Source organism: Oncorhynchus clarkii, chromosome 4 (genome assembly GCF_045791955.1).
Source record: "Oncorhynchus clarkii lewisi isolate Uvic-CL-2024 chromosome 4, UVic_Ocla_1.0, whole genome shotgun sequence".
Classification (NCBI taxonomy): domain Eukaryota; kingdom Metazoa; phylum Chordata; class Actinopteri; order Salmoniformes; family Salmonidae; genus Oncorhynchus; species Oncorhynchus clarkii.
The window spans coordinates 24,345,393-24,370,802 of NC_092150.1; the positions used below are offsets into that span (position 1 = coordinate 24,345,393).

General features: G+C 41.7%; 2 protein-coding genes across 2 annotated transcripts in view; one reads left to right on the forward strand and one right to left on the reverse strand.

The window, feature by feature from the left end:
• Positions 1 to 2,267, reverse strand: part of LOC139407633 (acyl-CoA binding domain containing 6) — a 35,834-nt gene extending 33,567 nt beyond the window's left edge. Inside the window, exons 1-2 of the mRNA XM_071151466.1 lie at positions 1,854 to 2,267; positions 217 to 281 (exon numbers count right to left, since the gene is read on the reverse strand). Of these exons, the coding sequence (XP_071007567.1) occupies positions 217 to 281; positions 1,854 to 2,129 (341 nt within the window). The 5' untranslated portion in view covers positions 2,130 to 2,267. The remainder of the gene's footprint in view (positions 1 to 216; positions 282 to 1,853) is intronic.
• A 1,843-nt stretch (positions 2,268 to 4,110) lies between these two features.
• Positions 4,111 to 25,410, forward strand: part of LOC139406627 (xenotropic and polytropic retrovirus receptor 1 homolog) — a 100,929-nt gene continuing 79,629 nt past the window's right edge. The window contains exons 1-2 of the mRNA XM_071149432.1: positions 4,111 to 4,528; positions 12,674 to 12,725. Coding sequence (XP_071005533.1) covers positions 4,460 to 4,528; positions 12,674 to 12,725 — 121 coding nt within the window. The 5' untranslated portion in view covers positions 4,111 to 4,459. The remainder of the gene's footprint in view (positions 4,529 to 12,673; positions 12,726 to 25,410) is intronic.

Genomic DNA, 25,410 nt, shown 5'->3' on the forward strand with positions numbered 1-25,410 from the left:
GTTTATCTCCATCCCAAAAGCATTAGAGAGAACAGGACCATACAGTAGGTGAATTTCAGTTTGGAACAAGACAAAAATGTCATGTAAATTGAAATCTCAAAACAGGACCACTCAACACTTACTCCAGGGCATAGTCTGATTCACCTATGCAAATTTATGCCAGAAATTGAATAAACACATAATATCAGCATAACGATTAACAAATTCCAAACATACCATTTTCTTTGACCTTCAAAATCGAAAAACCCAGGCTTTGCTGTATTGCACTTTCCAACCTTGACCTGTGAACATATGAAATACAGGTGACTCAGGAATGGATTAAATAGCCTAACCATCTGTTTTGACAGCTCTCAGCAGAATCATCACTATCAATTCAATGGCAAACAACAGATTGAAATCGATTCTACACCTGTTTGCAATTTGTGTACATACCTGTGGTAAAACTACCATCCCACCACAAGTCAACAAAATAGCGTAACAATGATATTATTATGGATGCAAGGGCATGATGAACAACATTTGGTGGCACCAATAGCTAGAACATAACAGACGTGAATGTAGACTGAATATTTATGCCATTTGCTAGCTACACTACATGACCAAAAGTATGCAGACACCAGTTTGTTATACATCTCATTCCAAAATCATGGGCATTAATTTGGAGTTGGTCCCCCTTTTGCTGTAATAACAGCCTCCAATCTTCGGGGAAGGCTTTCCACTCGATGTTTGAACATTGCTGCAGGGACTTGCTTCCATTCAGACACAAGAGCATTAGTGAGGTCGGGCATTAATGTTGGGTGATTAGGCCCGGCTCGGAGTTGGTGTTCCAATTCATCCTAAAGGTGTTCGATGGGGTTGAGGTCAGGGCTCTGTGCAGGCCAGTCAAGTTCTTCCACAACGATCTCAACAAACCACTTCTGTATGGACCTCGCTTTGTGCACGAGGGCATTGTCATGCTGAAACAGGAAAGAGCCTTCCCCAAACTGCTCCAAGCACAGAATCATCTAGAATATAATTGTATGCTGTAGGGTTAACATTTCCCTTCACTGGAACTAAGGGGCCTAGCCCGAACCATGAAAATCAGCCCCAAACCATTATTCCTCCTCCACATAACTTTAGCTGGCACTATGCATTGAGGCAGGTAGCGCTCTCCCGGTAACCGCCAAACCCTGATTCGTCCATCGGACTGCCAGATGGCGAAGTGTGATTCATCACTCCAGAGAATGCGTTTCCGCTGCTCCAGTCCAACGGTGGCGTGCTTTACCACTCCAGCTAACGCTTGACACTGCGCATGGTGATCTTTGGCTTGTGTGCGGCTGCTCGCCATGGAAACCTATTTCATGAAGCTCCCCACTAACAGTTCTTGTGCTGACATTGCTTCCAGAAAAAGTTTGGAAATCAGTAGTGAGTGTTGCAACTGAGGACAGACCATGTTTATGCGCTACGCACTTCAGGCCTCCGAGCTCCCATTCGGTGAGCTTGAGTGGAATACCACTTCGCGGCTGAGCCGTTGTTGCTCCTAGACGTTTCCACTTCACAATAACAACACTTACAGTTGACCGTGGCAGCTCTAGCAGGGCAGACAATTTACGAACTGACTTGTTGGAATGGTGGCATCCTATGACGGTGCCACGTTGAAAGTCACTGAGCTCTTCAGTAAGGCCATTCTACGGCCAATGTTTGTCTATAGAGATTGCATGGCTGTGTGATCGATTTTATATAAAATGTCAGCAAAGGTTGGGGTTGAAATAGCCAAATCCAATCATTTGAAGGGGTCTCCACATACAGTATATATACAAAAGTATCTAAATAACAAATGGGACCATTGGGATGTGCTGCTATCTGATAGTCACCTGTTTATACCTAGCATACAGGTACAACAGTTGTTCCCTGCTGGCCGTCTGAAGTAGATCTCGAAGACGGTCTGCTGCTGCCTCAAATTCGTGTTCCAATTCCTCCCCTTCCAGTCGATGACCAGGGTCACCTGCACCACAGTCGAATTTCCCTAATCCTAGATCTGAATCGGAGTCCGATCCTCCGCCGAGAGGATCTCCTGTATCAGGCCGAGCTGGGTCGGTACCTGAGCCTGTGGCAGAATCAGGGGAAGACGATGGCGAGCGTGAAGCCATTGTCGAAAATAAAGACGGTTAAAAAAAATATGTGACAACCTTATATTGTCGCTTTCAGTAGTTTATACAGGCTATGATTTAATCCGTTATCGCTGAGACGGACTACTTTGCACGAATCCGTCTGTGGTACACCCCCCTAAAAGCCTCGGGTAGAACTTAGACTAGGAACAAAGATTTTGACGTAAAATCAGGACAGAAATCCATGCTTCTAGTGGTACAGACAGGTACTGTCTATGACAAGTACAGAGTACTGTAAAACATTTTTTTTTTAAATCACAAAAATAACCGTGGTGTACTATATATGTGGATACTATTTTAGTATCATAAAAAGCCCTGATAAAGGCCTGTACCAAGCCGGAAAGCATTGGCGTTCCTTAGTCCTTTAACTTCTGTTGTTATATATGTTCTACCGAAATGACAATATAGCAAAAGTACATTGGTTGGAAAAGTCAGTCATATGATACATTTTTGTAAAATCTATGTAATTTATTTTTCGTTTAGCCTATAATGCGCAGCATTTTCTGCCCCAAAACTAGCATCATATGTCGAGAAAGTGACCACGAACGGCGCCAGGCTACCCAATATAAATTATTCTAGCCTACTTGTTGCTCTGACAAAAGTAGCTTTATTATCATTATCTGGTTAAATGAAACAGAAAAGACTGAATCAAAAATAACAAAACTGCAATTTCAAACTATGTAACAGTAGCCTGCCATATTAGCAAATGTTGTCCAGCAGGTGGTAGTATTTACAATATGTTGATCTATATTGCAGGTGGCAACAATAGACCGCACGCACCAACACCGGTGTTGTGCAGAAAATCTCCCCCCCCCCCCCCCCCCCCCCCCCTTCTAACGTCCTTAATTTTGTGGCTAGAGTCAAATACTTCATGTGGCACACATCAGAGTCAAATACTTTATATACTTCACTAGGCAGCCGAAATTAATAATGAATGTATGTGTGTTATATTAAACATAGAGGAGGGAGTAAAATGTTGGCAAGCAATAAACATTTCAGAACAACTATGGCTGAATTATTATCCTTACACTTTCAAAAATACAAGTCAAATAAGACATGGGAGAGATGACAAATTTTGGCAAAGAGATTTATTTATAGACTAATAAAAATCAGTAGCGGATTTAGGTACGGGCGACATGGGCGACATGGGCATCTTGCCAGGGGCGGCACCGGGCGCTAAAGGGGGGGGGGGGGGGGGGGGGGGTCGCCATTCAAGCTAGAGCCGCCACATACACTTGAAACAAATAGCCAAACCGAAAACTGCAGACAAATATGCTTTCTGCTACTAAGATAAGTGAAATGTAGGCTAAACTGACGAAGGAGTGAAGAGCAGATATATAAGTCGAAGCAATGAAGAATGCGGGGGGGGGGGGGGGGGGGGGGGGGGTAATCAGCATGATGGAATGGAACTCCAAGAGTGTGGAAAGCTGTCATCAAGGCAAAGAGTGGCTACTTTAAATAATCTAAAGTCTATAATATATGTTGATTTTTTTAATAACACTTTTTGGGCTACTACATGATTCCATATGTGTTATTTCATAGTTTTAATGTCTTCACTATTATTCTACAATGCATAAAATATTAAAAATAACGAAAAACCCTTGAATGAGTAGGTGTGTCCAAACTTTTGACTGGTACTGTATACATATTTTTTCTCTCATTATACGATAGGCTATGGAATTTGATTACATACATTTGAGTAGCCAATTCATGTGATTATCTGGCCTTTTAAAAGTTAGGGAGCATATTTCCAGAAAGTCTTCAACAGATGATATCACACCTCCAATGCACGCAGAACATAGGCTGTAGCCTACATGTGGATAGCTTTTTCTACAAATAATCTACCAATAATTTTCTATATTTTAATAGCCTAGTAAAGACAAAGGAAGCGCAGTACAGTACAGTCGTCAGATCACAGACATTGAAACCATCTTCAGATAGGATACACACCGCGCCCGCTGTCACTGCGGAGTGACGCAACCACGTTGTTGGCTGAATGCGATGGCGGACTGCTATGTCCCCAGACCTTACCAGAGATCGAAGGGAGAAAGTCATTGAATTTGCACCGGAACCGTTATATCGTAATCAAACCACCTGTTATAGGGCGGGAGGATTCTGTTCCGCCATCCCTCTTAATAAGAATAGTATGGGACATAGTTAATTTGGAGTACGTTATTTTGGACAAGACAGAGTGCGCTAGTGCAGGCTGCCGCATGCGAGCCAGTAAGTTGACAGATATAACAAAACTCGAGTCAACAGGGGACAGTCCTAAAAGGAATTACGGAGGTTAAAGATATAGCTGCTACGACGAAATGAAATTCGCGGAGCACCTTTCGTCTCATATTACTCCGGAATGGAGGAAACAGTACCTTCAATATGAGGTAATTTCACACGATTGTGTTTAGAAGTAATGCTTTCTGATTTAAAGTGAGAAAAGTCCCTCGAATCCATCGTTTAATGAATACCTACTGAATTAATAGCATAATATGGTATTGTCATTAGTCTTGGTACATTTTATTAATCTTGATTTGTGTTTTTGTTACAGCTGTCACTTTAACTTTTAGCCTACTTCTTGAATTGTGTAACAAAAGATTACTTGGATAGGCTACTAGATAAGGATAGTCTACAGTTTATGGTTGGCTATTGCGTAAGCTCTAACTTTCCTTTTGATAAACCGTGCTGTCTTAGTCATTTTTTGTTTGTTTTTAATTTAGTGTTGTTTTGTCATTTTAGATCATGATTTTATGCATCCTAGTTATCTTTGTGCGACCATTCCTGAAGCTGTCACTTTAATTGTAGAAGGCTTTTGTTCATAGATAACATACTTGCTATTCATAGACCCTAAGCATTTATTCATTTTGTTAATTGTTATTTTATTTAGGTTAGTGATGATATTTACGGGATACATTATTATCTTTCTCTATATTTGTTGATGTTGACATATATCTGTCACCTGCTCAGGTCGCCATCGCGTGCGCTACATCCTACATTACATTGGAACGCTGAACAATTAGGATAGTATTTATGTGGCTTAGTCCGTTATTGTTTTCCAGTGTTGGAAACCAGACCTAAAATATTTTTTAGAATGAGAAATGTCACTTTTTTAAATATTATATATATAAATAAATGATTATATATATATATATATATATATATATATATATATATATATATATATATATAAATGATTATGCATAGGATATTCTCTGTTAATAGGTAAAATCACAATACAATGTTTTCATTATAATTCATAAAATGTTACTGTCCTGAAACATTTTGCCTTGTGACAACAACAAATTTGATTGAATAACGCTATTCTGTAAGTTATTTAGTTAATTTCAATTTTAGTAAATTTGATATTATGCCTTGCTTTGTTTGACAAGCATTAATTGAACGGACCAAAATCACAAAGTTTAAAACTGGCCATGTTTGGTTGTATCTATGGTTTGGAGAGATCAGAGTAATGGTTCATCAAGGGCAAGGTCTTTGTTGGGATATGTAGGAGCATTTTCAGGGTCACACCCCACATCTTCTTGGTTCACATTAAGAGTCTGAGTGAGGACGGGCTCTGACAAGGCTTGCCCCATTCCATTTTGTTCTATGAATTATAGACAAAGATACTGATGTGAGCCTCTGGAAGAGTCTGAGTCTGCATTCCAGTATCAAACCTGCATGCCTTACTATGTGGCCATATACCATACTATAAAAAAATATATGTTTATATACATCTTATAAATACCTTTATTGATCTACCTAACTCGTTAAGTAGGTATAGGAAGCTCTATGCGTTCACTTGGATGTGGTGACGGTTAAACACATATGGCCATATTAGTCTTTGTCTATACTTGCAGCCTGACGCGTGTAGTACGGGGACCAATACATGGCCATATCAGCCATTTTACACCTCAGTCAGCTCTGAGATGGATGACCTGAGATGGATGATGGATTCTCTGGCATAGATTGGCATACCATCAATTTCTATGCCATCTATAAATAATCAGTATTACTAACTAAATCACTTTGCTTAGTGAAGTAGTGGTTGATGAGTGGACTTCGTCCTTTTTCTCTGAGTGTGAGGGATGTATTGTTTGGTCTTGCATTAATTAGGCTTGCGCGCTGGATTGATGGGGAACTGGTCCGAAATATTCGGAAATATAGCACTTTACATTAGGTTAAGAGCCTCTGAATCTTAATTTTATCCCCTGGAAATATTAAGGGAATAAGGTTATGGGCAATTTGAGGGTAATGGAATTGCGCTGAGACTTAGATTTTTCACTTCATGTAAGGCAAAAAAAAAAAAAAAAAAAACACATATGTACAAGGACTATTTTTAACAATTTACACGGAACATTTTACAAAAACACATTCACTGGAAGAACTGTGCAGATGCAAAGTTTGGTAACAGAATTTCGGTAAAATCTCCCTCCGTTTTTATATGTGACCACGTTTAAAAAACCAACAACCAAAAATGGACGTCTGTGGACGTTGAAATCAAGGCCAGGGTGGACTGACCAAATGTCAACTACTTTTCAACGTCCATGGACGTCCGGTGTCGGTGCTCAAGGGCTGAGGATGCTGGTTACAGTAAATGACAAGAGAGGGGGCTCATGGGTAGGGTTCAGTAAGAGTCGGGACAGGTGACATTAACTAGAGAGAAAAGACAGAAAAGCAGAGCGAGAGAGGGATAGAGAGAGAGGGTGAGGGAGGGGTTGTCCAGACTGTTTTCACACTTGCTTTGACCACCAGACGACAGAAAGAGAAAGAAAATGGTAAGGAGTTGAACATAACAGTATTCCGTTGGAAGAGAGGACTGTAGCAGTTGACCCATCTGTGGTACTATGATTTCCCATTGTATCCAATTCAATTGCACAAATTCCGTTAAAGATTACTTTGGAAATTTCGTTAACAATTTGGTAACAACATTTCAAGTTTGAATCAGTTAATAATTAATAAATCAAATAGGTATCAGTAAAAACACTAACTAACTGGTAGGTCTAGATTTACTTGTTACTTCTGTGAACTTTCATTATCCTCCCTCTTCATGAGGGAGAGAAATGAGAAAATATGATGTGGATTTTTGATAACAGAATTTCAAGACACAGGGCAATGTTTCTTAAATTTACGTAAGGAACATAATTTATCCAAACTAAACATAAGTGTTGATATTAGTTGTCAGGGGTCTTAACTTCAACATTATTATGTTTTGATGTATTTCTAAAACCTTTTAAGACTTTTCCTGCTAGATGTTTTTAAGACCCCCTTTCCATCTGCTTGACCACTAATCAAAGCCTTTGCTTAATCCTAGTATTTAGGATAGTAATGGTTGAAAATATTATAAATGCCTTAATTTCCCAAGGATACTCTTAGCTTTCATTTGACACCAGATTTGACATGCTTCTATGAACTTCACGTTGGAGCTCATGGTCCTTTTACATATACATGTCTGTTTATTGCCAAAACAGAGGAGAGATCACTCTGTCCTTGAGACAATTCTTGAACAAGGCTTTGTGGAGGAAACATCAGCAACAACATGTCTCCCTGTTATCCCCACCCTTTAGTTTGGTCTTTCAGGTCTTTTTACCATCCATCAATGACCTTACTCTTTCTTTTATTTTTTCCAATGCAACATTGTCTGGATTCTTCTAAATGCCTTTTGGCTACAACAGGACAGCTGGGTAGGCTGCTTGGGAGAAAAGATGCCTCTAATCACCAAAACGCTTGCATGTGAATTGAGGAATTGACAAGGTGATAAAGTAATGAAGTCTGCTCATCCTATGAGACTGTCCTTTTTAAACACCTGTTTAGCGTTGAGGTCTGCTGCTGCTCATTAGGAAAGCAGAGCTCATTCCTGTGTGATATGCTGGCATTATTACAGAGTAATCTCACTCTTCTATATAATATGAAAACAAACAACATTAAACTGCTCCCTTTGTCCTTTTTGTTTTATCTCGTGGACATTTTCCTTTTGGCTCGTGCAGTTGGTACATGGTCTTGGTTCTTGGTTCCATCTAGGCTGGCCCTTGGTCTGGTTCCTGGTCTGTTCTGTGTGAGCGTGGTAAAGCAACAGAAGCCGTAACATGAGCAAGGTGGAGAGGGTAATGTGGCAGCGTGGGTGGGCGACAGAAGGAAGCCTCTTGTGCTTTTACCTCTGCAATCGAATCACTTGCGTGGGTTTATATGTTCAGGAGAATGCTTGTGTAAGCGAAGTTCCTATTCCTAAGGGACATAATTATTATCATAAGCAGGTACACATGTTAATTACATGCAGTGGTTTCTGTGTGGGGCTCATTTCCCACTCTAGCCTCTCTGTGCAGTTTCAACTGTCAGGTAGGCCCATATGCAGGTTTTTGAGTGCTGCCCGTGGCACACATTGCAAGATGATTCGCTGCATAAACTGGATAATGTGAACCATAAATACAAATGATTGGTTCATATAAACGTTTTCACTATTCCAACCACTGACATTAACAAAAGATGCATGGTTAAAATGAGAGAACAGAAATCATTGTACATGACATGATGAATATGATCATGCTAGCCTATAGCCAACACAAAACGACACACTTCTGGTGTAATGTATGCATCTTACTTAGACAACAGAGATGGCATGGCGAGCTTCCCACACCTCATCCTCTATCCCCTACTGAGAAGGCATCTGGTCTCGGTCAGTCCTGCACTCAGAGATCCACTCAGTTAAAGTGATGATGAGAATCATTGGAGGTTCAGATCTCAGACCACCCAGCACCTGCAGTATTGTAGTTGATATAGTTGTTTTCTACCACTGTACATCTCAACAGAAGACGATCAGCCCAATGAGGTGTGTGGAGACCTGCAGGTTGATCTCTGTAAGCTGGTGTACTATGCTACAGTCGGGGGGCATGCAAAAAAGAGCCGCCCTGCCCTGCCCCCTTTACCATCGGTGCTATTGCCATGGCAATATGGCTACGTCTTGATGAATGCGTCCCCTCTGTCTCTTCCAACTATTAGTTTGGATGGTAAACCCTGCTACATGAACCACAGGTGGTCTCCTGCGAAGAATGTCAACTAGAAATGAAGTGTTCGATATGAGCATAGAGTAATATCTGACTGCAGTGTTGGTGTTCAGGTTGGAAAATGAGCAAACAGAGTTTCTAAGTAGGTTCCTCCCACATAGTAGGATAAATTATCATCCTTTCCTCTCGTATCTCCACGTTATCCAAACATCAGATAAACCGTTCCAGAGAATGGGGGAATGGAACATAAACTACACATATGGTTGTCAAGAAGATACTTTGTTCTTCACTATGCGTCATTATTTAAATTATTCTTTGTCACATCTAAGCTTTGAATCCCCAAAAATATTAGTTGTACACTGGTGCACAAGACACAAAGTTCACCATGCGGGTACGTGTCTATCCCACTGTGTCTATCCCACTGTGTCTATCCCACTGTGTCTATCCCACTGTGTCTATCCCACTGTGTCTATCCCACTGAAGGCACAAGCGTAATTCTTTTGACTGGACGTCCAAGAAACGTGTTCACAGTGACTGCTATTGCTCCAGAGTTAGATTGGTAGGGAGGAATAGGGACATAGTCAGGTCCAGGCCTCACAGAATAAAGTCATGTTAAGACGTATCTCGTAATTATCTGTCCGTATCCATTATCTGCAAGGTCAGAGTGATCGAAGGAAATAACCCCATTCTGTAGAAAGAGGTGTTTGTAATATAGGCTACACTGCAAAGAAATGTAAATCTAAGTAAGATTAAATATCTTAAATCAAGGCAATATATGCTTGTTTTTTGTCTGACAAGATATTTCTTCTTACCAGGCAGTTTTTATGTTAGAGCATTTGTCCTTAATTATCGTAATAAGATAATATAACTTGTTACTGAGATTGTTTTACTGGTTCCGAGTAACTTAATGCTGGAAACTAGAATTACCAGAATTATAAAGCGGTTTGATCAACACTGACAAGTACAAAACTGCTTTGTCAAAGTCACAGTTTCTTATTTCAAGCATCTTATCCTTTTCATCTCTTCACATATTAAGAACAGAGACCAAATGGAATTCACTGTTTTATTGTCATTCTTACACACTTGGCAGAGCAATCATTATGGGGCAGCAGGTAGCCTAGTGGTTAGAGTGTTGTACTAGAAACCGAAGGTTGCAAGATCGAATCTCCGAGCTGACAAGGTAAAAATCTGTCGTTCTGCCCCTGAACAAGGCAGTTAACCCACCGTTACGAGGCCGTCATTGAAAATAAGAATGTGTTCTTAACTGACTTGCCTAGTAAAAAAAAGGAAAATAAAAATACATGTAGACACAGAACAAAGACACTGTTCATATCTGGGGAACACACTATGAGTCATTTCAACTGTTGTACAATTCTATTACATCCCCAAGATGGTATTTGACTTGTACATACGTTTGTCTCTTGTTGCTAATTGTGTAATAAGAGTTAAATCAACCAGCTTTTCAGCATCCACTAACTCAGTGACCTGTGCAAGGTGTGGGATAAGCCACAACATTTCTATCAAAGTGTATAGTTTGAAATGGTTGATATTCCAAACAATAAAGCCTAGAATCAACAAGAAATATGTTTTTGACCAGTCTAAATTCTGGCATATTCCTATTCAGAACTTTGGCAAAGATCATGGACTTCTGAGTTATGTATTTACTACAGTTGATTTGGTTTACTTCATTGAAACCTAGGAAGTCCCTCAATTTTCCACGTAAGTACTGTTGATCTTTAACCTCTGATAGAGGTCCCATCTACCTTTCATTTGAAATAATTGGGTGCATTGAACTGTCAACATTTTGGCAGCTTTCATATATTTGGTTCTGATTAATCAAAGACTTGCAAATATTTTTAAAATTGAGCTTGGAAGCCCATTGTTTAAAGAAACAATGTTTAGACTCAAACCGCATACACATATGTCTAACCATTGGCCCCAATGACTTTATCTGTGATGGCAAATGTATCATATAATGTTGTTTAGGTGTAACATTGCGGTCTGGAAAAAGCTCCTTCCAATGCTTCAAATGATTTTCAATGAGTAACTTCAACCTAGACACAGTCACAATGGAAAGAACAGGGGCAAATACTATCTGTACATTCTCTATTAGATCAATTATCAGTTGTATATATGCATTGACTTCCAAACTCTCCAAAACAAATGGCAATATCCTTAGCAGGACAAGCATTTGCCCAGATGACTGTTTTAGTTTACCATCACTTGACGTTAATGTACAAACAGAAATTGGGGATGGCCGATCTCTAACATCTAGAGGGGAATAAGGGAATCAATCAATCTGTCCTGACACAACAAGATGATTCAAAGCACATTTGATTTCCAATGGGGCTATGCCCTTCAGAATTACATGCATAATGTCTTGCGGAGTTTGTTGTATGATATCAAATGCTGGGAATACAACTAACTTGCTCCTTCTATTGATCCCATATGTTGTTCTCAGGCTGTTGCGAAGCAAGTCCGTCTGTGCCTTTTCTATTTCATCACACTGTCTGACATGCTGTCCTGACTGCATGTCCTCAAAAGAACACTCACTGTGTCTGCACTTACTGTAGGCAAAGCCCACACTCTCTTTGAACCCTGCCAGTTTATGTTGTGCCAGGGTGTCTCCACAGAGAGAGACCATGGCACCATATATCGTTAATAGTTTGCATTTAACTCCACTGTACAATGCATCCATGTCTTCCTTGATTCTATTTAATTTGACATCTACACCAGATTGACTGAGGTCTGCTGATCTAGCCATGGCAGGTAGCCTGATAGCAGCCAGGTTAGACCTGTATTTTGGATTTATATTTCCTAGGGTGCGGTACACCATTAACAACTTGTTTTTTGATGCAAAGGATCCTATTGGATTAGAGATCTCTATTTAATTTGTGTACGGAACCAATGCATTTGGTTTCTCTGAAAATAAGGAATGTGATTTTAGAAGAGCACCTTCAACAATGTCATGAGAAAACTTTCCCTGCACATCTGTGGTCCCTTTTCAACCATATACAAAAATCATTGGGTGTGATAAGAACTGTGAGAACTGATAAGAACTAGCCTCTATCTCTGTTTAATTTGAGAGATGTGAAATGTGACAGGGAAATTGTGTCCATCAGACATCATGGTTAAATACAACAGCATTGATGTCCTATAACTCCGCCTGGAATCATTATCTTCACACATCTTGCCGATTGTTGCCAAAGGATGGTCATTTTTCCCTGTAGACATTATGTACTGAGTTTGGACATTTCAGATATACTTTCAATATATTACTTAGTTTTCTGGTCTTCTTTCTTCATTTGTGTGAAGTAATTGACTTATCATACTATTCATGACAATGGCTATGTAAGTAGATTACTTGAATTTATCAATCAGTAATATCTTGTTCATTACGTCAACCCCACTAATTATTGCAATCATTTACTCATATGAAAAGGTGTTGATTGATTGGATTAAACATCAACAGGTCATTGCTTGTACAGTAGAGAAACTGATGAGTGATTATCCCTCTGTTTGTTCCTTTTCCAGGCGTTCAAGAGTATGCTGTATGCAGCCCAGGACCAGGCCCCATCCATAGAAGGTAAGTCAACTCCTGGTCCACGGACAGAATGAGCTCGCCCCGCACCCGTACGTACTGACACCCCGAAATAACAGGCCCTGCTAAAAATAGAGGAAATTCCAGTGATCATCCAGCCACCCCTTACACAACCCAGCAGCCACTGGGTGCAGTGACTTCCCCACCACTGTGCAGTGCTGAGATAAGGCCTTTGGCTATAATTAATATACAACGTCAGGCTGCTAGCGAGGCGTGACAGGGACCAGCGTAATGGTTTGTTTTTAGATGCAGAGTGATGGGAGGTAAGAGTTCTTCAGTTGCAGTGCAGTTAGTCACTGGATGACCACACTCAGGGTCCTCTTATAGAAGTCCTCTAAATACAATGGTTGGATAATACATGCTCAACATCCAACAACAATATTTAGATTAATGCCTAAGTTGTCATGCTAGAATTGGTTTACATGACAGAATGCATATTCTACTTACATCATACAAAGAAGTGCTGCTCTGTGTGGAGGACTGCGTGAGGACTCTCCCCAGACGTGATGGCTGAACGGTCCGGCACTGATCTGTGAAAAGTGTCTAGTTCTTGTTCACTGGGGAGCTGCATCTCTCTGAAGGTCTACTTCCAGGAGACTGGGCCGACGGGCCGGGCCTTTCTGTTAAGGTGTGAGAGAGACATTATTTCCAGTCAGTGGCTCTGTGTGTGTGTGTGTGTGTGTGTGTGTGTGTGTGTGTGTGTGTGTGTGTGTGTGTGTGTGTGTGTGTGTGTGTGTGTGTGTGTGTGTGTGTGTGTGTGTGTGTGGTGTGTGTGTGTGGTGTGTGTGAGAGTGGTGTGTGTGAGAGTGGTGTGTCCAAGCCTCCTCTGGTCTGACTTTGATGTTTCCAAAACCAAAGTTCCAGTGGAAGAGGAAGTTGGCAGGTGCGGTTGACAGGCTAGGAGATGAACATGGCTGGAACGAGCATGCAGGAAAAATAAGCAGAATTGAGAATTTGCTCAATGCTGCCCGGGACCCACTCTTACTGTGTCCAGGTTGACAAGTTGAAGGTATGGTCGGTTTCCGCTATACGACTCCAAAAGAAGACTCACTCACCACTCATGAAGCATGGAATAATCTGACAAAGACCACACTGTCAGCCTGTGTTTATAGTCTCTAGTACAGTAGTCTCTAGTCACATCGTGGTGAGAGGAGAAAAGCCTAGCGAACAGCCGTTGACAGTATGATTAATCAGCCAAACTTTCACCTCATATTTCAACCAATGATGGCATGTGAAGCCTAAATGACAGAGTTGTCTGTGTGTCTAGTTTGGTGATAACAAATGAGCTGTCTCCTTTAAACATTCTCCTGAGGGTTTGAGGTTGGTCTTATCCTCAAGATGGCTGATGAATCACATCCTGTCTGCCCCTGTCAGAGCTGCCATATGTAGGTCACTCCTGAAGCCACCATGAAGAGTAAAATAATGGAAAAACAGAGAAATAGGAGAAGGAATACATGGGACCAGCTACTGTACTGGAACACATATTGAAGGTTGTTGAATTGTTAGACAGTAATGCACTGTTGGAGCTAGGAACACCAGCATTTCGTTACACCCGCTGTAATATCTGCTAAATGTGTATGTGAGCAGTACAATATATTTTTTATATTATTATTTAATTTCTTTACCCCCTTTTTTGCCCCAATTTCGTGATATTCAATTGGTAGTTACAGTCTTGTCCCATCACTGCAACTCCCGTACGGACTCGGGAGAGGCTAAGGGCGAGAGCCGTGCGTCTTCCAAAACACGACCCCGCCAAGCCGCACTGCTTCTGGACACACTGCTCGCTTAACCTGGAAGCCAGCTGTACCAATGTGTCGGAGGAAACATCTTGGTGACCGTGTCAGCGTGCATGTGCCTGGCCCACCACAGGAGTCGCTAGAGCACAATGGGACAAGGACAACCCGGACGGCCAAACCCTCTCCTAACCCGGACGACGCTGGGCCAATTGTGCGCCGTCTCTTTCTCTCTCTCGACTGCGAGGCCTGCCGTGTCTGAGTCAGGTTTGGTATTCTGTGAGAGTACTGGTGCCTCCGGGAGACAATTTACTGGGTTATTACCGCTCCCTCTAGCTGACCCGCTACCTGATACAGTTATAGTAGAGATTCAACACGAAGGAATACAGCACTTCAAAGCCTCTGTAAGGGCCTTCTCTTCATCCAGGCTTCTATCAGATACCCCAGAAGTGCATGTTACTCAATGTCTTGGGGTGCAGCACAATGGGTTGTGTGTCCACTGTTCTCAACACCGTAGGCTTTCCTGTGGTCAGGCTGAGGGCATTGTTTGGATGGTTTGGATGCGAGAGCCATTTTTAGAAAAATATGAATGATACAACTCCTGACACAATACTTACTGTATTGGCCATACAATACTACCTGTTGTGTTGATGAAGATTTTAGTCTGTAATCAATTCCCAAACAATTGCTACACTGTGACCTTCTCTATATAGGAGTAAACATGAGCCTGTTTTCAGGACTGATGAGGAAAGTTATTTTGAATTTTGACAGAAATGCATTGATCAGCGCTACCTACCTTACTCGGATAAATGTTCAGTAATTAAGAGAGCTTGTTCTAGTTCCATACAGCACCAGAGTGCTTGTAGAGTCTTCTATGGCATTTAACCTCTTGGGAGATCCTTTGTTCTTGCTCCCTAGTTTTAATTAGAACAGCTTTTGCACTGCAGCTCAGTCCAGGAGAATGAACTGAGGAGCATCTGGCCCGAGCTCATGCTCCTCCTCTCTGTCTCTCTCCAGTAAGATCGAATTAGATCAGGGATGGGCAACTTTGATGGGGGTTGGGGGCCGCAAAGAATCTGAACTCATCACGAGGGGCTGAAGTAGCTGGCGGGTCTGCTAACCCACTTTCATACACACACATGCAGTCAACTGATTTGTGCAAACAATTTACTACTTAACTCTCTTAACTAAATGCATTGTACCAGATTTTGTTAATTTCCTGCAATAACAAATTCAATGGGGGCCACCTGGAGGTGCCCAGCGTATTCGGCCATGGTTATTACAAGTTTAGATAGCTGGCTAGACTAATTTATCAATCAAAAACATGGGCTAATTGAGTGACTGTCAGTGAGTGACATAACAAGAGGAAAGCTGCTGATGCACAACCAAGTTTCGAAATTGCACCTTGTGTATTCTACTATTCTAACTCTCAACAATGAGACCCTGACTGAGTTCAAAAGAAAAAGGCCTCGTTTTTGGAAATGGATCCGCGGGCCTACTAGCGGGGGGTCTCCCTAAAGTAGACCAAGTCCAATTCAATTAGCCCGCCGATTATGAGATTTTAAAACAATAACTGCAGATAAACACAGCAATGGGAGGAATTAGTCTGCCTCCGGAACTATTTATCAGTATTGTTACATGCCGTAGTGGCCTAGTCTATTGGCAGAGTTACATCAGGGGTGATCTAGGATGATTCACATGGGGAAGGGCGGGGCCCACCCCTCCCCCCATAGCTTGACCAAGGTAGAGGAGGAATGTGGGGGAAGGGTTGTGCTGTTGACTGCTCACAGGAGGACACCATAAAGATGATTTCCCACAGCCAAGCACGTACACTAAGTTAGCTGAGGTCTTTATCACAAACGGGCAGTAAAATGTTTTATAGTCTCTCTAGGTTGCTCTATAATACATAGCTTGGAGGACGGAAGCCATGCGTGAAACTGCAGATTGAATGGAATGAGGGGAGTCTTTACGTGTCTTCCCCTGAGTACATTGGTTGTTGATGTTTGATGCATAATGCCTCTGTATCTGTGTGGTTCAGTGTTATTACTGTACGGAGCAGCAGCAGTTTGAGACGGACTGTAAAAGGATAAAGCACCATAATAAAGAATGATGGCTCAGTTGGGCAGAAGAGCAGCCTTCTGGACAGGCTGAGCCCTCCCCCTCTCTCCTCACAGCAGTCCCACTGACCACTGTTTCTGACTCAGCAGGCAACATGGCCCTCAGTGCAGCCTGATTACACTGTTATTGCAGTGGAATATTATATGACTGTTCCAGAGGAGGCTGGCTGGATGAGCTATAGGAGGAAGGGCTCATTGTAATGGCTGGAATGGAATATATGGAATGGTCTCAAACAAATGGAAACCACATGTTTGACCACGTTACATTTATTCCATTCCAACCATTACAATGAGCCCTTCCTCCTATAGCTCATCCAGCCAGCCTCCTTTGGAGTGTTCATACCTTGATTACACAGCTAGCCTTTGTGTTTTGTATGGAATACAATAGATGTTATAAAGTATGTGTTTATACTATACTGCTAGCTATTGGCTCAGCCAACCATCTTCAGCCCCTTTGTCATGTGGAGTTTTTCTTCCTGTGTAGTTCCTCATAGAAATCCAGGGGTGTCTCCTGAAACTCAAAAACATTTTAAAGTTTTATGTAGCTGAATCAATAACAGCAGAAAAGCAATTGTGTCTCAACTTCAGCCCTCAGGTTCAATACCAGCAGATGGGCTCCAGCACAATTCAGGTAACTCAGACCGAAGATCCCACCAATCAGATTATTATGTAGAAAACTGACATGGAGGGAGACAATATTTGAAGTTATCTTGCTGGTTGTAAAATTGGTGAGATAGTGGTGTGTGTGTGTGTGTGTATGTGTGTGTGTGTGTGTGTGTGTGTGTGTGTGTGTGTGTGTGGGTGGGTTTGGCTGCAGCCACAGACAGACTCCCCAGTCTGCATTGGTGAAGGTCGTTCAGAGTGGAGCAGTAAGCAGAGCTGTTATCAGAGAGGAGAGGGGGACAAGCTTGTTGCCTGCTGAGAGAGCAGTCACTAGCAATTAGCCTGCCTGCTTTTCTCCGGTCAAAGACCACTGAACAACACTATGCTCGATCTCTTTCATCCTCAATATGGCAGTCTTTTGTTCACACACCTCAACTGGACACATTTACCATTGCATTAATTAAGGAAAATAAACATGGTAGTAAAAACGTTGTCACAATGGCTCCTGTTGTCTCCTCGCTGCCATTCCCCTTTTAGTGCCAATTAATTTGTACGAGGAGGAATAGTAATGTGAGATAAGTACGTAATCCACTTAATGAAAGCGCTAACATGAATCACACTCCCAGAGACCTCCACCTTCCATGCTGATTTCCACTCGCAGCTCTCCACCTTCTGCGATGGGCGGCCTTCCATTTTGTCTGCTGCTGTTGGTTGCTAAAGGACATGGCTGGCTATTTGAAGCCTGGTGGTGGTATTATTTGAGTGATTGTTATTCCACTCACGTGTGTCTAGGTCTAGCAGCTGTTATTACAGTGGGCCCGGCAATAGGAGAGGCCCCTGTGTGGATCTAAGCAGCAGTTCTGAGCAGGAGCCTTCCCCAGTCTCAGTAGCCCAAGGACACAGCCCTGTACGTTCTGTGGGCCAGTAGCCTAGCAGCCAGGGTCTCCCACCAGCCTGCATTATTGATGGGCTGCTTCACAAGCTGCCTCTCTGATTTAGATGAAAATGCTAATTGCTCAGTGTTTGTGGGTTTATTCCTCCTTAGCAGCGCTAGCTGCCTGGTGCCACCCGTATCTCACTTTTCTGGCCGTGCATCTGTAGAAAAAGCCTCACGTGCTACTGCTTTTACAGTAGGAGGAGAGGAGGACGAAGCCTAGGGGCATTTATCTAGTGGAGATTGTTAAAGATATCAAGGAGTTGAGGGAAGTCTACTAGGATGATCAACATACTGACTGGTGCTCTAGAGAGGGAGATGGGAGGATGGGGAGGGTCAATAAAGAGCTGAGACGAAACTCAAGGTTATAGATTAATCGAATCAGTGTAATGAACAATGAAAAAGCAGGGGACTAATTGGATGAAGGAGTGGGGAGATGTGGCCTTTTCGCTCCCTCTCCTTACAAGTTGCCTTTTATTGGGACGAATCTTGTCCTGGAGGTAGAGCTAAGGTTTCCACTATATGGGCCAGCTGCAAAGTCAAAATTGGCTTTTATTTTAGGGTTAGGCATAAGGTTAGCAGCGTGGTTAAGGTTACAGTTAAGGTTAGGGTTAGGCATAAGGTTAGCAGCGTGGTTAAGGTTACAGTTAAGGTTAGGGTTAGGCATAAGGTTAGCAGCGTGGTTAAGATTACAGTTAAGGTTAGGGTTAGGCATAAGGTTAGCAGCGTGGTTAAGGTTACAGTTAAGGTTAGGGTTAGGCATAAGGTTAGCAGCGTGGTTAAGGTTACAGTTAAGGTTAGGGTTAGGCATAAGGTTAGCAGCGTGGTTAAGGTTACAGTTAAGGTTAGGGTTAGGCATAAGGTTAGCAGCGTGGTTAAGGTTACAGTTAAGGTTAGGGTTAGGCATAAGGTTAGCAGCGTGGTTAAGGTTAGGGTTAGGTTTAAAACAGTGCTTAATTTGAACAGTATCCGGCACGTCTCCGTTTTGTACCGGAACCTATTTGGCAGGATCCTGTACCTCTCATGGCATGACATTTATTTTTGCACTTTTTGCAATGTAAACATTTTAACAAAAGCGATCAAAGTTCTTTCAAGTTGCCTCTTCGTTAATTCTCCTGCCCCTACAAAAAAAAAATATGTGAAAAAGGTGATTTTCAGCCTGGCCAAATATTTGGATTGGGCTGGACCGGGTTTATGGTTTGCGCAACAATGTTACCTATGTTTGAGACCAACTCCTGGCTGTGGCTGTGTCTGTGTGAGTAGTGTGCCAGTATCTTTCATATGACTAGAATGAGATTCCCTTTCTATGATCTCTCTCCCTCTCTGCTCTGATAGACATGAGCCTGCAACTCTCATCTCTTCAGTGTTGCACTTCATCATTTATTTCCTTATTGAATTGCGCAAAGAGTTATGAAGGAACTGCAGCACTCCTTATGAATTGAAATAAATTTGCCAAAGTTATAGAATTACTGCTGTCTGTTCATAAATAAATGAAGTCATTCAGAATAGCCTACTACACCATGAGAAGGCCTATCATTTAGCCACAGAGCTTTAAAAAAATTGCCTAGCTGTGGATTGTAGCCCAATAATTAAGCAATAAGGCCCGAGGGAGTGTGGTATATGACCAATATACCACGTCCAAGGGCTGTTCTTATGCACAATGCAACGTGGAGTGCTAGGACACAGACATTAGCCGTGGTATGTTTGCCATTTATCACAAACCCTATTATAAACTGGTTACCAAAATAGTTAGAGCAGTAAACATAAATGTTTTGTCATACCCATGGTATATGGTCTGATATACCACAGATTTCTGCCAATCAGCATTCAGAGTTTGAACCACCTAGTTTACAACAAGGAATAGCCTACAGTTGGGAACGCATGGCAAATCTGTTAGTGAAAAAACAGCATGCTGACAAAACAGGCCTTTCGCAATATTAACAGTACAATCGAGGGAAAACACAGGTTGGAAAACAAATGGCTCCTGCTCCTGAGAAGGCTATGCTGTAGGCTACCAACATATTTGATCAACTTCCAAATATTGTTTTACAAAGTAAAACGAGAGAGAGAGAGAGAGAGAGAGAGAGAGAGAGAGAGAGAGAGAGAGAGAGAGAGAGAGAGAGAGAGAGAGAGAGAGAGAGAGAGAGAGAGAGAGAGAGAGAGAGAGAGAGAGAGAGAGAGAGAGAGAGAGAGAGAGAGAGAGAGAGAGAGAGAGAGAGAGAGAGAGAGAGAGAGAGGCAGAGAGAGAGGCAGGCGCTGTTGTTACGAGCTCATCGGCAATCACCAGCGTGAGCTGCTCATCATTGAGTTAGTCAGTGAAACTGGAAAGCATTTTTAGGACTATAATTTCCTCCTCATATTGTAGTCTACAATATTTTTAGGTTTCACAAAGCCGTTTTTATTGATCTCAGTTTGTCAGTGTCAAAGTAGAATAAAAAAAAAGTAGAAAAAAATATTCTGCCATAGTCTCCAGTCATGTAAAATGACTTAGAGTTGCATGAAATGCGTTTGTAAAAGGCCACATTTTTCCCAGACCCTAGACTACTAAAAAGGTTCCCCATGTGTGCAACCTCTGTAAGTGCCTCTACTCTACTGCTCTATGTCACTACACACATGTGATGATATGCTGCCTCCAGTATGAGAGAGAGAGAGCTCCCCTCCACATTATCTCTGCAGCTATAGTGCACAGTGCAAGAGAAGAGGGGGGAAAAAATCTTGATAGATGAAAGTCCATCCATTATTCATCTGTGAATTAGATTTAGCCTGAATGGGTGTTGGGGAAGGGATGTGTGGTAGAGGGTGGGATGGGACCGGGGAGCACCAGGTTATCGGTGCTCACAGTAGTCCAGGTCTTTCCGGAGAACTGTCACTTAGCCTTTTAAGGTATATGAGCAGTAGGTCTATGCAATCAGTAGGTTAGCGCCATCTCTCTCGTACAAAGGAAGTATGGATGGAGACATCCTTATGGAGACCAGCATGTTAGTGTGCTGTGTGTTGGCAGTAATCTGGGTATCATATGGAGGGGCTGATAGCCAACAGACAGACTGAGATGAGAATGAGATGATGCAGGTCTCAGGAGTGAGAGTGTTTGTTCACGATTAAAAGACTCTCAGACATAGTCTCTGCTCAGTTGGCTTGTTCTGTTCACTGTGACAGGTTACTGTAGCATTTTTAGTCAGGCCAAAGCTAAATCAGTTAGCTTGGGGCTGCCATCTGTCATGTTATGTAAAACATAACCTTTTTTTCTGGATTCATGGACATGATCATTCTTGCCTGGGTTGTGGCATATTGCGTCCTCTTCAAGATTATCAACTTTGATCATGGTTATGGTATTTAAAAAAAAAAAATTGAATTATTGTGTATTATTCAATCCATATCCATTAAGATTATGACAGCACAATATGTCATGAGTTTGGAGCCCAACAAGTCAAATACTGTCTGACAAAAATAGAGACATAGGCTAATATGCCCTTGTCTGTTCTGAGTTTATCGCATCTCTCTCTCACAGAGTGCACACACACCCAGGCGTAGGAGGGGGTGAACTATAGACAATGGTGGCAGTACCATTCGCTGAGGTATTTCAAGTCCCTTTTATTTGCGTTGAGGCAAATGAAATGCATTCATTACATGCTCTTCTAATCTTTCAGGTAAACAATTAGTCTTCCAAAGCTGCTGAGCTGGGGGAATGAGAAACTGTTCATTATCTACAAGCACAATTAGTTTAATTGGGAACGATGTTCAACTCGCACAAAGCTATTTCTTAATCACGTTTCTCCCCCCATTGACTTCTTTCATCTCAAACAAATCACTTCACTTTGAAACTATCACAGTACTGTATGTATAAACACACAATACGAAGTGTTGTGCCCCTGTGTGTGCTTGTGTTTGTGCATGGGCACATGCGCCAGCAGTGTGTAGGAGAAACAGTGTCCTTCAGTGCTCAAATCTGCCCGTCTGTCCATTGTCCCTCTGGAGAGAAGGCTGGAGACTGTTTGCTGATTGGCTGCTGGTATCTTCCTGGGTAACCTGCTGTCAGGTGGCTGTTGCTTGAGGTCTGTGTCGGCCCCTCCCTCCCTCCATCTCCCACTGTCTCGCCCACTGACTCTCTTTAATCTTTATTCTAATGCTCAGCAGGGGGAGCAGGAGATGACAGGAACCACAGAGGTTGGAGATTCTCAAACTAGATGGAAGATTATGGTAAAGCTTCTTCCCTATCTGCTATTGACAGATTCATTGTATACAACGGCATGACTAGATGCTCTATTTTACTCTGTCTACCTGGCAGCAATCAAAGAGGGATCTATTTCAAATGGCCAGTAGGAACTAGGAAACATACTTTTTTTCAGAATGTATCCAAGTGCTTCTGTTAGCAGAGCCATGTTGGTTTAAATGGAGTGTCTTCCCATGGGGTCAGTGTGGGTGTGTGAGAGAGAGCGAGAGCGGGAGTGATAGCGAAGGAGAAATTGGCCATTTCTGCAATGAGATAGAGCTCCCCTTGCTCAGTTGTGCCTCTGGGATAAACTAGGAGAGGAAGAGAGACTGGTGACATTGACAGTGAATGGAAGATTGTACAGTGGTGAGCTGGAGCCTTGGGGACCAACTTTTATCTCCTCTGTTAAGTGCTCTCATTACAGGGATGGACAATGAAGTGTTTTTACATAATGTTGCAAAATGTCACTGAGAATAGCAATGGGTCACCTCTCCACTTTGTTTTTACTTCAAGAGGATGGCCATATGAAGCACATTTGAGGGCAGGGGGATAAAGCATTGAGGAATTAATATGGTTTTCTGATTCTTTAAAATGTAATTCATATCCAGTGGCATGGGAGGAGAGTGCAGTGAATCAATTATTCAATGATATTGTTACTGGACAACTTGTTGTTTTATATTAAATGTTGAATTATTAACTGTGTGTTAGATTGGAAATATGGCCTCTGTTCACGATTCTCGTAATTTATCCCAGTTACAGAAAGCCACTGTTAAGTTAGACATACAGTGTATTTAGAGGATTGGATAGATATACAGTATAGTGTGTGTTTGTGGTTTACACAGCTAGAATGTACAAACCATAATTTATGTGGAAAGGAAAATGTTTGTGTTACAGCAATATTTCACACAGCTGAGTATGTTCATTATCAGTAAAGTAATGCTGTTGTGACTCAAGTGGATATGGTAGTTATCCTGAAATAGACCATATTATCATTATCAAAGATCCAAGTTTCTGACATGTTTCTGATGTAGCAGTAAAATTGAATGGGCCAATTGCAACCATTGAAAGCCGCAAGATTTTCACTAATTGATCTCACGTTAAACCATCAATACGTGTTAAAATCACCCGCACAGCTGATCTCAATTGCAGCCAACATTGGCCAGTGAATTACCACTCTCTAATGCAGATGTCGAGTTTATCTTTCAGTCTTGATTGCAGCCAACATTTTTCAAGACTATTTCGATCTCAAACTGTTGTATATACACTGACTCTGCGTGCAATGAACGCAAGAGAAGTGACACAATTTCACCTGGTTAATATTGCCTGCTAACCTGGATTTCTATTAGCTAAATATGCAGGTTTAAAAATATATACTTACTGTATGTGTATTGATTTTAAGAAAGGCATTGATGTTTATGGTTAGGTACACATTGGAGTAACGATATGCACCGCATCGATTATATGCAACGCAGGACACGCTAGATAAACTAGTAATGTCATGAACCATGTGTAGTCAACTAGTGATTATGATTGATTGATTGATTGTTTTTTATAAGATAAGTTTAATGCTAGCTAGCAACTTACCTTGGCTTACTGCATTCGCGTAACAGGCAGTCTCCTCGTGGAGTGCAGTGTAATCAGGTGGTTAGAGCGTTGGACTAGTTAACTGTAAGGTTGCAAGATTGTATCCCCCGAGCTGACAAGGTAAAAATCTGTCGTTCTGCCCCTGAACAAGGCAGTTAACCCACCGTTCCTAGGTCGTCAATGAAAATCAGAATGTGTTCTTAACTGACTTGCCTAGTTAAATAAAGGATAAATAAAGGTGTAAAAAAAATAAAAAATAATAATAGTCAAAATCGGTGTCCAAAAATACCGATTTCCGATTGTTATGAAAACTTGAAATCGGCCCTAATTAATCGCCCATTCCGATGAATCGGTCGTCCTCTGGTATAAACTGCCTTAATTTTGCTGGACCCCAGGAAGGGGCAGCAGCTAATGAGAAACCATAATAAATACAAATACAAATGAACTGATGTTGATGGTGGAGCATGCTCTAATTATTTTATTGATTTCCAATGTATCCATTGAATACAACTGTCTGTAAAATAATTAGCCTGATATGGTCATTTCTTATCAATATTGGGGGTATAAAATCCCTGGAGAGTCCATACTTGAAATGTGTAACTAAATCAAGTAAATTGTGATTGAGCTATATAATCTGTTTTTTTAATCAAATGAAAATGTAGTCTATAAAGTTATTTTGAATGGCATATATTATATTATTTTGTCAACTAAGGTGAAACGTTTGAAACAAATATAGGCCTACTACTTCTATATTCTTATACTCATTCATCAGCCTTACGGTTTCCGGTGAGAGGTCAATGAGAAAGATCAACTAATCTACTGGTTTACCCTTGTTGGTTTTTCGTTGCAATCAAGCTTAGTTTAGCCAGCAGGTGCATGTAATCTCCCGTTTAGTAATGTTTTAGGAAAGCCAGTGGTAACCTGTGTTAAGTTCTGCCTGTTCATTGCAATCAAGCCACCGACTTTAAAGATGGCTTCATGTGGCTAACAGTTGAAAGTTTTCCTTTAAAATATTTCATTTTTGTGTTTGTAATATTCTCTTTGTGGAGACTGGAGAGATGGGCCAGCATTCCTTTCCTTCATCTTTGACCAGCCTGCTTATTCCTGGAGACACTGGACTGCCACACATTCACACACGCACGCTTGCTGGCACACCATACACAGGGTTACCGTTTCTAGTGCCTCGCTTGTGCAGCTGTTGGAAAACCGTCCAAGAATTTCTGGCGTTGAGCTAGTAGATCTAGGACAAGAATGTCAGTGTCTTTAATTGGTAACACCTCGTGGTCTCAGGAAATTAGCATATTTCATATAATCCGCAGCTTGTGGATAATGTATTCGTGATGAGTGTTATTAATAACCCATTACAGTGGTATGGTGAGTCTGGCCTCTGTGTCCTGGGGACGACTGGGTGGCGCCAGGAAGAGAAGCATCATACCACCGGTGGAGAAGAGCCCTAATGTACTGACTCTGATTGAGGAGACTCACCCCT